A 13,516-nucleotide genomic window follows, 5' to 3' on the forward strand; every position below is an offset into this window, starting at 1 on the left:
CGGAACACCCCGGGATTTCTTCAGGCGGGGCGGGTGTACCCCGAGGTTGCTTTTCCCAAAAGGGGAGGCGGGGTTTCCCGGCCGGCCCCCCCGCGATGTAGGCCGACAGCTGGCGCAGGTTCGCCGTGCGTGCCGTCAGGTCACCCCGCCGCCGTGCCGGCGTCGGTGTGGAAGTTGTACACGTCGACAAAGGCGGCGCCCTGCGCGGCATCGTCGCTCACGGCGAGCCGCGTCAGCGTGAAGCCCTTGGGCGTCAGGCAGTCGGACCCCGAGTCATTCGAGCACGTGTCCCACTTGACGCGGACCGTGTCGATGATCTCGTACTGCGACACCGTGTTGAGGCCCGAGCCAAAGGGGACGCCACCCGAGGTTGCTGTGCGGAACGGCAGCGTCGCCGTCGAGTACAGCGCCGCGTGGTAGTTGAAGTCCTCCTGGACGTTGACGACGTCGTACCCGTGCTGCACAAGCTTGGTGCCGATGAGGCGCGAGTTCACCGTCTTATCGCCCGGCACATCATTGCCCTGGAGGATGGCGGGGAGACCGGCGACGTTCATCGTCAGCACGTTGATGTCACCCGAAGACTGCGCCGAGGCGAGGCCCGTGAGGGTGCCAGCCGCCAACAGAAGAATGCTGTTCCGTCTCATGTTTTTGTGCGATGATGCCGACGTGTGGGGAGGGAAGGACGGCAAGGGGGGTGGTCTCAGAGATGGGACGGACAAGGCCAGACTCTTTATGCTGCTGGTATCACGAGGTGCTGCGAGCGCCGAGTCGGTAGCTCCGAGATGACCATGATCAAGAGCCGGGGCGACACCATGGTGTTATAAGCGTCGCTGGGGCTACGAGATGTTGGGACCTGCTCATTCGGGCGGCGTCGCTTGTCATGATGCGAGATTGAGAACCACCGCCATCCACCTCTGCTCTCCTCATCCCCCCCTTCTTTTCCCACCTCATGGCACCTCATGGGTTGTTTGCCTTCGTACCCCGATTACCCCCCATTGCCTGTTCAGGCAGCCTTTGATCGCCCGAATTGGTCGTTGCTCCGGGACTATCGACGCGGGGAAGGCCGCAACTGGGGATGCATGAACTGTCTCGGCAGAGCAATCAGGTGCCGAGAGGGGAACTCGTGGCCGTGGCCGTGACCCTGCCACGCCGCTGATTGCGGTGAAGTTCACGTGTCAATGAAGGGCCTATTCATTTGTTCAGCGTCGCCTTTTCAGACGAAGGCGCTGAGTCGTTGTCAAGTGTCAGTGTGATTTTGGGTATGGCCGAGGACACTCGGAGCAGCAGGGGGTGCCACTGCAGGACGTGTTGAGCATCGCGACTCGCTGCGCATCATGTCATGGGGCTCCACCAGCGCCGACGGCTGTTCCTGGCAGGGCTGACCATGTTAGATGTACTCATGCTCCTGCGTATGACCTGGATGGCGCGAGCGGGAAGAGAAGGGTTCTGGAAGCCCAGCCCATGACCAGTGTCAGTCACCCTCAGCTTCATCTCATCACATCATTATCATGGAAGCGATGGCATGAACAGGAAAAGAGCATAAAGACACGAGCATGAATACAGGCTGAGTGAGTGAGTGGGTATGTTTATGGGCACGTTTCATTCCCAGCTCTGTCTCAACGGCTGATTGGCGCCTCTGGGACCGTCCTCTGGGGCAATATTAGCCACCTTCTACATGCTGGAGCACGTTCTCTCGACCGATCATGGCCACGTTCTCCATCGACGAAGAGCACGTTTTCGCGTGAGTGGGCAGCAAAGGTTGGGAGTGTACCATGTACAGTACTCGTTCGCATGCAGAGGAACAGGACTTGGCAGGGGTTGGTGCACGTTTTTTTTGTTTTGCGAACTCGGAGCATCACTGGCAGGTATCGAAGGCATGACCAGCCTAGCAAGACCAGAACAGCTCGATTTCAACGGGCGCTCGGAAGTCCCCCTCGGCCAGACCCGGCTGCCCTCGATCGCCCCCCAGGTTCAGTCCGGCAGTCGGCGGCTCCGTGTGTCAAAGGACGGGAGGCAAGCGTCACGAAACATGTCAACGCTGCGAACGGCCTTATGAGCATCATGCTAAGGCCTGCCGTGACGACGACGAGTATCATGCGGGGAGGGGAGGGGAAGGGGGTCAAGCGTCCGGGCTCGAGCTCGAGCTGTACTCGGCCGCCGCAACGAAGCACAAGACGCGCATCCTGACCAGGTAGGCCCGGCGAAAGACGACTCGGTATCTGCATACTATTACCACCGACAACACACGTAAGAGACAGGGTCTCTGCACCTTATCAACGACGGATTCACTCCATGACAAGGAGATGCCGGCCTGTCGCTGCTCGCCAAGAGGATCAAAGCTCGGAGAGCTCGAGCGCTCAGGCCAGGAGGGGTCCTCTACTGCCAAACACGAAGCCCATGCGATACGACAACGAAATGTGTATCACGGTGCATTTGCTTTCCTATTGCGGCAGCGAGTCAAACAATTCTAGAATTATCAAAGACTAGACTTCGCGCTAGTTGCATCACGAGCGAGCCTACTGGACTGGGCCTTTGAGGATGCATCACCCGCGGTCCAGCACTGGCTTGCCCTTGTCGAACTCGGCCGGCGGATTCGGCGTAGTGACGTTGTCATTGTTCAAAATCACAAGGTCATTCTCATCTGTCTTGTTCATTCGGACGGTTCGTGTGCACGTATGCTTGTTCTTGTGCTCTGCCTCGTCGATGGGCTCGTCACTCCCCTCGCTATTCAGAGAACACTGTAGCAGAGCATGCCAGCAATCCATTCTGTTCTCAGCAGGGATGAGGCGTGATGCTTCAGAAGGCGCCCCGTGCTGCAACTTGGCAACATGACGGCTTCGAAGGCTTATTCACAGGCTCTCTGGAGTGGCGACCGTGAAGTGCTCGAGACGTAGCCTCTCGTTCACGAATCGGTCGTGCCAGGCAAGAAACGACTTTTCACTGTCGAAAGCGTCGAGTTCTACAGGCTCGTGGTCCCAGTTGCCGCCACGCCACCGGAGCGTCAGAATCAGATGCCTCAGCCCCGACAGCGCCGTGAGCGCTGCAAAAAGCACGTCAATGTCGCACGCGTCGATCTTCGTCGGTTCGACGCCGGGAGCCTGCTCCCAGGTGAGCTCTAGGGATGTGATAGCGGCAGGGCGCTTCGGCAGAAACACGCGTGGGATGTTGCTCATCGAATCGTCCGTTGTCAAGTCGAGCTCGTTCGCTCGCCAGAGGAGGTCGACCATCTAAGCATACCTGTCCAGCTCCCTGTAAGCCGCCGTACATCACTAGAGTGGCACAGGTGACTCAAGCCTGTCGACAGCTCAGCAGCCACCCCATGACCCCCAGGAAGCACGCTCGCCCGCAACACTGCGCCTGCCCATCTATACAGTCTAAGCGCCGTCGCAAGAACATGAGATCGTCTGGCGGCTTCCACCCATTCCAGAGCCACATGGTCGGCAGTCAATGACATATCCCGTCCGTCCACCGCCATGTCCCGTCTCACTTGAGCCTGAGAACCAAGCACGGCGCTCGTCCGCAGTGCCTGCGTAGCCGGGACTCATTGGGGGCGCCACGGCCCAAGTCGACGAATAGGTGCAGACCGCAGAAAGCAATGATGAGAACTTCGATGCGGACACACGGCGGCAGCACGGCGAAAGAACGGCGAGGTGGAGATGGCCGCTACCGCTAGGTCTTTTGCCGGGAGCGGCGTCGGCGGCCGCTGGTTAGTGCGAACCACAGGCAGAGGTGGCGGGGACACACGGCGCCGGGTTGGCGGTGCCGGATGCTACCCTTCGCAAAAGCTTCTCCAGTCTGTCTTTCATTTCCGCTTCGCTTGGCCTCCCCTCGAGCAAGTGCTACGCTGTGCTGCCGCTCCGAGGTTTACCATCCACGGACCGAAACTGTGAGACTACGCGGACGTAACGTGTGCTGCCAGCTCTCGCAAGCGTCGACTTGGAAGGCGAAGACGGGTGATTGGAATGTGATGACATCCCAGATCTGCCTAGCGGCGTGACACCAGGAACAAGGCACCAACTCAAAGAAACAGCGCGGACGAACGAGACACACGCACGACCAGCAGGGGTGGCCTCACGCGTCGGGGTTGGAGGGGACGTCTCATGCTGAAGGAAGACGCCTCCAGGTCCCAACGGCCGCAACAAGACGCGTGAGAGAGGCGTGTCAGACACGAGCCTACGGAGAGTGATGTCTGCGGCTGTTCTTCCAGGGGCACAAGAGAGAAGAAAAAAAGCAACCACGTTGATTCCGGGGCACTCATTCGTCACCCCCTACCCGGCTGGGGTCCGCGCGGCGTCGGTGCTGCAGCCGTCATTTAATTGTTCTTAGCAAGCAAATGGCGCCTACTATCGGGCAGCCAAATCAAATCACAAACAGCCTTTATTAGGGTGATGAGATGTGATGGATCAATTAGGAGGCAAACACAAGTAAATGAAGGAAGACGCGACAGGCCTGCGCCCAGAAAGTCACGACAACACTGAACGTTCTGTACTACCACTGGCTGATGGCAGTCTCTCAACAGCTTCATCATTCTCGTCATATGGAGCATTACGTTGGGCATTGTGACGCTCTCCAATATTCGTGCCCATATCATCGTCTGAACGCCGCTATAACCCTAACCAAGGCGAACCCCCCCCTCAAAGCCCAAATGGCTTCCTAGATAGCCTTCCGCGGCAAAGCCGCCCCGTTCGCCTCGTCCATCTTCAGCACGAGATGCGGTTTCCGATAATGTAATCAGCTTGTCTCACCTTCCCGTACGGCCCAGGTCACGTCCGTCCGTGCAAACAAACCGACCCCCAGTCCACGGGGAGTCTATTCCGGCGCCCCGCGCCCTCGCTGCCAAACTGTGCCGAGCGAAGAGGTACCACGGGCTGGGGTGGGCGTAGCAGGGTTGTGCAGGGCCACGGCACAGCAGGTCATCCATCCCACGCAGCAACGAGGGGGGCCTGGAACGGTCCCTGGCTGTTTCCCATTTTCCCTCTCTCTCGCCTCCATTGTGATGATTGCGATCGCCCACCGATTGTGGTTGGGACGAGGACGAAGAGAGAGAGAGAGAGAGAGACAGGAGGGGTGTCGGAGATGCGGGTCTTGCCGGGGTCGTGGTGTCTTGCCCTCAAACCTTGACGGCGGGATGGGACGGTCAAGGATCAATGAGTGGGCACTTTCGAGCATGTATACACGTCCCGCCAGCGATGAAGGAGCCCGATGTCTGGTGCTTGGATCCTATCCGCCTTTACTGAAAGTACCGGCAGCCCGACGCGAAGGTCGGGATGCACATTGCGATCCAATATTGCTGTCAGAGCGCGTAGCATGCAGGACGCTTTGCCTCTGTCTCTGATCCTGCCTGCCTTGGCGCGCTTCCGCCCATGCCACCCGAGCCGAACAGATACCACGCAGAGAGACAGAAGAGCATGGGCGAACATCTCGAGTGGGGGTTTCGCATGGACGATCTGCGGGCGGAGACGCGAGTGGCTCCTCGGTTGGTGTCTGCCGCCTCAGCCTCAGGAAAGAAGGGGGGGGGGGGTGTCTGAATTCAGAAGAGAAGCGAGCGATGAACGGGCACGGCCGAGTGTGCGAGCGAGTATGCATCTAGGCCGATGAAGGGGACCCGACACAATGGGGGGCGCGCCGATGCTCTCGCTTCACTGCTCCGCTGCCGTGTCGCCGGGGGACCTTGGAGCTTTTAGTGTACTTGTACGGTCAGTTCGGGCTGTTTGGGATGACTCGTGGGTGGTGATATGTGATGAGGTTCCACGGGCGGTGTACCGCGGAGCCTCGGCCGCGACGCCGGGTCCTGGCCTCGTAGGGCCAAGCGGGACATGATCATCGGCTCGTGAAAAGAGTCTATCCTCGCTTGGGTATTCTGCTCGCTCGGTCTATGGCTCACGAACGCCGAGCGGTGTGACGGGAAGAGGACTGTTCCAGAATCAGACGATATATCGTTTTTGTTTCTCACGGGCGACATGGCAAAATGGCCGACTCATTGGGTTGTGAGGTTGCTTGGCGTGGCCAGATCTGTCATGATGGGAGGGGGCTTAGCATGAATGGATTAACTCGCGTCGTGATCCTCTATATTATCTTCTTTACACCGATCCACCGCGTATGGAAGTTCCCGTGCGATACCCGCATCGTAATTTAAGTCAACTAGTCATGAATTGTCGTGAACTCCAGCATCGGTGCATGCACCATCGGCTTCCCCATACCGAACTCTACATGCAATGTCGTGTTTCGCAGCAGCTCTGAAGAGTTGCCCCAACATGTTGCTGTCCAAGGTATCAATGAATCGTGAATGAGCTCTGCGAAATAGGCAAAATTGGCTTCGGGCTGAACGAGGCCCCCGATCGTAGGCCCCGCCCTCTGATCTAGACAACGAACCTATCTCGGGATACACTGGAGCAGAGGTCGTTCCTGTGCAAGGTCTGACGTTCTCGACCGTTCCTCACTTTGCTCGTGTCAAGTCTCCTGAGTTCTAGAGTAACAACTTGTAAATCATCATCACGATCAGTATGTTTCCGCATAGGCGCGGAAACGGTATTCGTTTTGTAAGGGGCACATGACTCCCCCGGAACGTCGAGCACCGGCCGGTTATTTGGAGGACCGAAATATCTGGCGCCATCCAGACACTCATAATACAGCTGGTAGCAACTGAACGTTGGATGTCGAGTGATCATTGTCCGTATCGTCGGGGCATAGTTGATTCGATGATGAATGACATGAGAACAACATGCACAACCAATATGTCAAATTTTTATATACCCGCCTTCCAGCATCATGAACAGTAAACTGTGCGCTTACAGTCATGTTCAAAAGGCTTTGAAGAATAAGGATTGTGAGTAAGACCTTCCTAATCCTATCCACAATTTGAGGAACGTCACGTTCACTAGAAGAAATGGCTCATCCTGTATTACCAAGTCACTGCCGAAAGACGAGCAAACCAGATTCAGAGTGTTAGACTATGGAACTCCTGGCACCTAAACCACACGAGGCGGCGGCCTTAAAGAACAATGCCTTCGTCAGCACGCAAAGATCATTACATCCGCGACGCCTAGAGCGCTTCCGCAAAGACCGAATCACCAGATCCTCCCACAATGCCACGCATCCCCCTCGACCACCCGAGCAGCATCACGAGCGCTTCTTCTTCACCGTGATGCGGAATTTGCCCAGCTGCTTGTCCATGACCGTCTTCAGCTCGGCATCAAAGAACGAGTCGACACGCCCAGGGCGGCGGCGCCGATCTTCGTTGAAGCTGCCAAAGCCCGCCTGCGACCGCAGCTTGGCCTCTTTCTGCACCCGCGCCACGACCTTGCGCGTCACGCTGTCGTTTTTGGCGCTCTCTGCGTACACAAGTAGGTTTTGCCCCCATCTGTTCACCACGAGCCAGTCGACGGAGCCGCCGATCGGCGACTCGAGCAAGAACTTGATCACCTCGGCGCGTGAGTACAAGACAGCCAGCATCAGGGCCGTTTCTCCTTGGTAGTTGGAGCTGTTTTTCGGGCTGTCCTTCTGCTTGAGCAGGTCGATCGCCTCCTCCTCCCACCCGCAAATGATGAGATGAGACAGCAGGCAATTGCCGTCAACGTCCACCATACTTGCCATGTGATACTGTCCAGGCACACTCTCGCGGTCCGTGGTCACAGGAAGCCAAAAATGTCGTCCGTGGCCTGCCAGCTGTTAGACGCGTGGAGCTGCACAACCTCCCCAATGATATCGTCGTCAACGCCGACAAACGACGGGAGGGCCCCGGACAAGTCGCGAAGGATCTTAGACACCCGTCCGTCCGCTAGCAGCACACGGGCACAGTTGCCGTGGCCGCGATTGATCGCTTGCCAGAGCAGTGATCGCTGGAGCGGCCTATACCTGTTCCCCCCCGAGGTAAAGGTTGCGGTCCCGTCGGGGTTGGCAGTGACGGCAGGGGCGGGTTCGCCTTCTGGTATGTCGAACTTGAGTATGATATCTGGGCGCTGTAGGAGCGCTTCAAGCGCGTCACTGTCTCCAACTTCGACGGCAATCTCTATGGGACTCCAGTCGTCGTTGCCCACGTTGGGATCCACTTCGGGGAAGCTGAGGAGAGTGTGCACCATGTTTGAGTAGCCACCCTGTAGTGCTAGCGTCAGAGACGTCTGTCCTGTCGCGTTGCGCTTGTCCACATCCGCCCCCGCCTTGACGAGCATCTCAGCTATACTCTTCAGCTGGTGGGTGATGGCCAGGTGCAGCGGTGTTGACTGCGAAACCCCTCGAGCTTTGTTCAGATCGCATACCCGAGCTGCAATTAGGTGGCGAACGCCTTCTTCAAAGTTTTGCTGGACGGCGTCATGCAGGAAAAAGTACGTGTCGTCACTCTTGAGCAAAGTGTCGATCTCTTGCATGGAAAGTCGCTTCAAGAAAGCGAGAAGCATCTTGCCCTGTTGAAACTTCAACGCCGTCTCACACCTGACGAGCATTGATATCGTCTGGCCATACGGTTTTTGCCGATCGTACGACGCCAAAAGCCTGTCAAAGACTTCTTCCATGTTCTCGTGAGCAATCGTGAGATCGATCGCGCGCGAAAAGTTGGCCGACGACAGGCCTCGATTGTTGAACGTCGTCATGTCAGTCTCGTGGACCCAGCCGCTCTTGATGGTCCAGTGCGCGTCGAGATCAAAGTCTGAGTGGTTGTAAATGTCCAGGGCGATCCGTTGAAACCCGAGCAAAAGTGCCAATTGAAAAGCGGTAAAGCTTTGGGAGCCGCTCTTGATGTATGCATTCACGTCAGTTTGCGGCCTGCTGATCAAATATTCCACGATCCCTTGGCGTCCGTTCCATACGGCATAAACCAGTGGTGTCCGGTTGTTAAAGTCGCGAGCGCCAGTGTATTTCTGAGTGCTGCCGACCAAGTCCGGGACGAGACTTTTGATGTTGTGTTTGGCAGCCTCATGTAGTAATGTGGTCCCGAATTCGGGGGCGCCTGCTACGTCCTCCCAAAACTGGGTTTCTATGTTGTCAGATGTCGCAACCTTGGCCCAATTGGAGATGACCTCGTCGCGATCATCTCCCAGGAAGTCGTTGATGAAACCTTGACTCAACCCGGCCTCGTCGGCTGACGCGCAGTGCGTAAATAAGTACCGTACTGAGTAGGCAAGGAATGGATGGTCATAGTAGCTTTTCTCGGTCAGCTCATAAAGGCGCACCTTGTCGTGATTGGCGCGGCGGGCATCAAAAGAAGAGAGTTCACCACGTAACCCCTTTTCGATAGAGGCAAAGTAAAGCAGGCAGGATTTCGCCAGCCTGTGGTGGCTCGCTCCCGTTATTTCAGTCAAAGTCAGTTGCTCGACGCCATCGAGCATGGCGAAGCCTTTCTCGAAGAGAAAGTCTTTGGACGGTTTGATGAACAAGCTGCACAACGCCATTCGATATCTCTGCGAGTCCGGCAGAAAGCACCCGAGGTTTCTTCACCATCTGGTCGTTCGATCGGATCGTGTCTGACGCTGACACCCAGTTCTCGTACGCCCCTCGCTGTATGCCAGCTTCTCCGTCAAAGTTCAGCGCATCCCGCAGACGGTCGACGGGAAGGTTCTCGGTGCCGAAGCAGATCCATTGGAAAAGTTGCTTGGATTTCAAGGCGCTCTTCTCCTTGAGTTCCGTTATCAGGTTTGCGTAGAGGTTGTGGAGCTGGGGCGGGATCTTGTCGATGTAGTCCACTATTTCCTCGACAGTGCTGCCTTCGTTGTATTTCCAAACGACCTGAGGGATGACGAGCACCACCCACAAAAACACTTGGCGCGCCTGCTCTTCCACTTTCTGACGGAGAGCCTCGAGGTCTTCCGGACTTGTCACCACGCGCGTGAGCTCTTGGTCGATATACCTGGCAATGTCTTTGTCGTTGGCCGACTCGACTACTACTTGCTCGCAGTTGTCCGGGGCGATGATGGGATAGTGGCGACATGAGAAACAAATGCTGACTCGATACGAGCTCGAGGCAGACGTGTCGTAGATGCGCGTGAAGAACTGCACGAGACGTCGGGCCTCTTTCTCGCCGCACTCGTCCAGGGCATCGATAAAGATACAAAGTCCTGATCTCCTCAACAGGGCAGGAAGGACGTCGGAAACGAAAAAGTCCTCGAGATCCTGAGGACGCCATGACCAAGGCCCTGCCAGGCTCTCGTCCATCTTTTTGTAATGGTTGACGATGGAGCTCACAGCTCGAGGGTAAGCTTGGCCGATCTGGTGCACCAGGGCACGGAAAAGCCCCAGTGGCGACCTCTGGAGATCAGTCCCGCGGCCGTGGAAGTAGAAACAGATCTTGAGAGTTGCACCGTCTGGATGAATATCGCTCGAGTTCTTGATGACATGTTTCATCAGCGTACTTTTTCCACAACCGGGCTTGCCCTTCACCCACAGCAGGCCTTGGCCGTTGGCGTGCCACTGCAGGTAGGTGGGATGCTCCAGGATCCAACGGCAGGTACCAGCAGCAGCAGTCTCTACGTCAGCCCCGCGTGCGTTCATCTCTGGGAAGAAAAGAGTCGACATGCAACCTGAAACGTGTCAGTGATAGGGTGGTTGAGGTCATTAAGGTTGCTCTTTATGTTACCGTCAAAGTCTAGCTTGTCCGAAGCAACCTCAGCAGTTGGAATGTCTTTCGGGGAGTCAGCTCAGTTCCAATCGAAGTGGGCCAAGGGTCTCGCACCAGATGTTCCATGTCGCATCCAGCGCCGCAGCTCACCAAGGACCCGTCGGTACCCAGTATCTTCTGTGCTAGCAAATCGAACAAGGTCCATGTGGTTTGTGGGGACCGGCAGTTGGGGATAACCGCTGATCTTGGCCGAGTCCTTGTTCACAACCATGCCGACACCAACGACTTCCCGTTCCTCGAAGAAGCATGTCAGTTGGAAACGAGCGGTGTTTTTCCGCAGCCAGATGCCAAAGGCAGCCTCTATGTCAGCGAGAGCCTCAGAATCGCGCTGCAGTAGACGAATGATATCGACATTGACTCGTGAGTTGGATGCCTTGAGGATGCGAGCCACGCCCGCGGCGAAACGGGGGCCAGGTCGGAGCCACGATGCGGCGTTCCCAGGAACGCAACAGCCGTCACGCATTCATGAAGCTGTTTCTGATGTTGCTCCGCAGCCTGCTCCGAGAGACACAGGCTTTCAGGGGCTTTTCTTTGGGCCACCCAGGGCCTCTCCCAAGGGCTTGTCTAGACTGGACCGGGTCATTGGGGCCGTTCTTAGAACTTGGAGGACGCCGATCGCAGCATCGTAGCCCGAACTCACTGCATGGTCTTCAATCCGCACAGTTGCAATGTCACTGATCAGAGTTGCCGCATGCTCCCGAATGTCGTTCTGTCCCACTGGTCCCAAGAACTTGGCAACATCAGCATCGTACCCGAACGAGAGAATCCGGGCCTCTGGAACGTCTCGCGCCAATAGCTGGGTCGGCCAGTAGATGGGACTGGCGCCGTTCGTGGCAAAGGTCTTGTATGGATGACCAGTGATTCCATGGATGAATATGATATCGACCTGCGGGTTTGGGGGCGTATGCAAGACGCGGACGCCGAGGAAGTGGTCGTTCGGAAACAGATCTTCCTTCAGCGACTTTGGCTGTGCCACATTGTGGACAGCGAGCTTGAGCGTGTCAGCACGCTGTATCGCCATCTGGCAACGCCTCTGGCAGATCCAATCTGATTGCGGTCGGTTGGTACAGGGACTGAGCGGCTCGTATGCGGTCGCGCCGGCGCAATTGATGCTCTCTGTGTCGTGCGCCGAAGAAGACGCTCACCTTGGAGGTCCTGATTCTATGAGGAGGGGTTGACGAGAGGTCGATGAGATGGGCGTAAGGCCAGACCCCCAATCATCATGCAGAACGCCGGAGCTGAAGGAGCACCTGGATTCGTCCTGACAAGGGTGCACGACGTTGAGAGCTGACGATGGTTGGCTGGGGCACTGTCAACTGTACATGGCCCCCAACTGAGGCTAGATTCGGACGGGACGGGCGGCTGCGGCTGCATCCTCCTGGACAGCAGTCACCTCTTCACAAAGCGACGGAGATTGGTGCGTGGAGAGGCTATTTTTTTTGGTGGCTGTGATGGGCTGAATTCGCAGGCATGAACTAGACTCTCGCCGTGGCAAAGGTCGGGCGATGGAGGAGGGGGGTGCTTCAACGGGCGACCGAGGCGGTGCCAAGCGACAGCTGGCTGTGCCTTATGGTCATGCGCTGCTGTACCGACCATGCAGACCTACAGCATGCGAGCTCGTGTGCTGCAGATTGGAAGATGTAGGCATTGCTGACATGGGGATGGCGGACAGGTAAAATGGAATCGTGTTCGGGCAGGAAGGTAGCCTCGTTCGGTTGGACCCCCTCTGCGACGAGGCTCCGAGTGGTTGCATCTTGACGAGACCGAAAGGGCCGGGATGGAACTTTCTTCACCAGCTTCTGGTTGTACGGTCTTCAATGGAAAGGCGACGCTTGACTTCCCGCGCAGCTGATTGTGATGTTCGGGCGCGGACGACGGATGGATGAGTGGTGTATGATTAAAGTCTTTGGGGGTAGTGGGTGATGGGTGGTGGGATGCAGTGAACCCCACCAAAATGGTCAAGCGGCGACCGACGTGAGCAGCAGCACCACCCCGCAATGCAGTGGAACGTAAGCTGCCAAATCCATCACCGCACGTAGGTAGGACAATGAGCCAATTCTCTAAGGGAAATGAATGAAATGTCAAGTTGCCTGTTATTACTACCGCTCCAGTTGTCATCATCATCGTCATCAAAGTCGTGTTCTCGTCTCTTCGCCAGGTGCTCCTCCCAACAAGCTCTCGCTATAACACAAACGCCATCACCGCGCACAGTCAGAACCATCAAGCCCAGCTTCAAGCGCCAGCAACCACCTTCTCCACAATCTTGTTGCACTCGGCAGGGTCCTCAAAGATGTGCCAGGCCTCGCGCGGCACGTCTTTGAAGGCCTCCTCGAATCGCTTCGGCTCATTCTTCGACTCGATACCGACAGCGGCGATGTCGGTCACCTTTCGGATGAGGATGAGCTTGACCCATCCATCGAACTCGCGGTAGCTACACACAGCGTCAGCCAATGCTCTTGCGCGCTATTTTGAAGCGATAGTTCCGCGATGACTTACATGTCGCCGTAGGCCTCAGGGTCGGACTGCGTCGAGTCACCAATGAGAATCAACTTGCGCTTTGGCAACCACGAATGCACCTTGCGGATACGGTCCGTCTTGTACTGCTCTGTCCCCTGGGTCAAGGCCGACAGCAGACCCGCAATGGTGCGCCAACTCGAGTCGCGAAGAATCAGTGTGCCGTGAGGGTACCATTGGCGGCAGAAGTTGCGCAAGAATGGGTACAGGTTGTACGGTGACGCAGACAGGTAAAACCACGGGCGCCTCCTTGGATATGAGAGACGTGATGTGCCTGTAGAGTTCAGGCATGCCGGGCACGGCACTCGGAGGGTCGACAAAGGTCTTGCGAAGGATACCAAGCGGAGAGCTCGTCTGGGTCACCTGGATCGTGTCGTCGACGTCGGACAGGACAGC

General features: G+C 56.9%; 4 protein-coding genes across 4 annotated transcripts in view; 1 reads left to right on the forward strand and 3 right to left on the reverse strand.

Moving 5' to 3' along the window:
* Positions 1 to 140: 140 nt before the first annotated feature.
* VDBG_02930 (endonuclease/exonuclease/phosphatase family protein) lies at positions 141 to 644 on the reverse strand (the record flags this gene model as incomplete). The annotated part of the gene is made up of 1 exon (XM_003006745.1): positions 141 to 644. The coding sequence occupies one exon, from the start codon at positions 642 to 644 to the stop codon at positions 141 to 143; it is 504 nt and encodes a 167-aa protein (XP_003006791.1).
* Positions 645 to 1,703: 1,059 nt separating this feature from the next.
* On the forward strand, positions 1,704 to 3,890 carry VDBG_02931 (predicted protein; the record flags this gene model as incomplete). Its single annotated transcript, XM_003006746.1, has 4 exons — positions 1,704 to 1,741; positions 1,904 to 2,191; positions 2,966 to 3,108; positions 3,631 to 3,890. 4 exons carry the CDS (start codon positions 1,704 to 1,706, stop codon positions 3,888 to 3,890), a joined length of 729 nt encoding a protein of 242 aa, XP_003006792.1.
* A 3,229-nt stretch (positions 3,891 to 7,119) lies between these two features.
* On the reverse strand, positions 7,120 to 11,627 carry VDBG_02932 (het-eN; the record flags this gene model as incomplete). Its single annotated transcript, XM_003006747.1, has 5 exons — positions 7,120 to 7,665; positions 7,767 to 9,369; positions 9,482 to 10,508; positions 10,697 to 10,934; positions 11,247 to 11,627. 5 exons carry the CDS (start codon positions 11,625 to 11,627, stop codon positions 7,120 to 7,122), a joined length of 3,795 nt encoding a protein of 1,264 aa, XP_003006793.1.
* Positions 11,628 to 12,838: 1,211 nt separating this feature from the next.
* The window catches only part of VDBG_02933 (conserved hypothetical protein), a gene marked incomplete at both ends in the record, with an annotated part of 1,340 nt that continues 662 nt past the window's right edge, over positions 12,839 to 13,516 (reverse strand). The window contains 2 exons of the mRNA XM_003006748.1: positions 12,839 to 13,037; positions 13,103 to 13,369. Coding sequence (XP_003006794.1) covers positions 12,839 to 13,037; positions 13,103 to 13,369 — 466 coding nt within the window. The remainder of the gene's footprint in view (positions 13,038 to 13,102; positions 13,370 to 13,516) is intronic.

Source organism: Verticillium alfalfae, genomic scaffold, assembly GCF_000150825.1.
Source record: "Verticillium alfalfae VaMs.102 supercont1.3 genomic scaffold, whole genome shotgun sequence".
Classification (NCBI taxonomy): domain Eukaryota; kingdom Fungi; phylum Ascomycota; class Sordariomycetes; order Glomerellales; family Plectosphaerellaceae; genus Verticillium; species Verticillium alfalfae.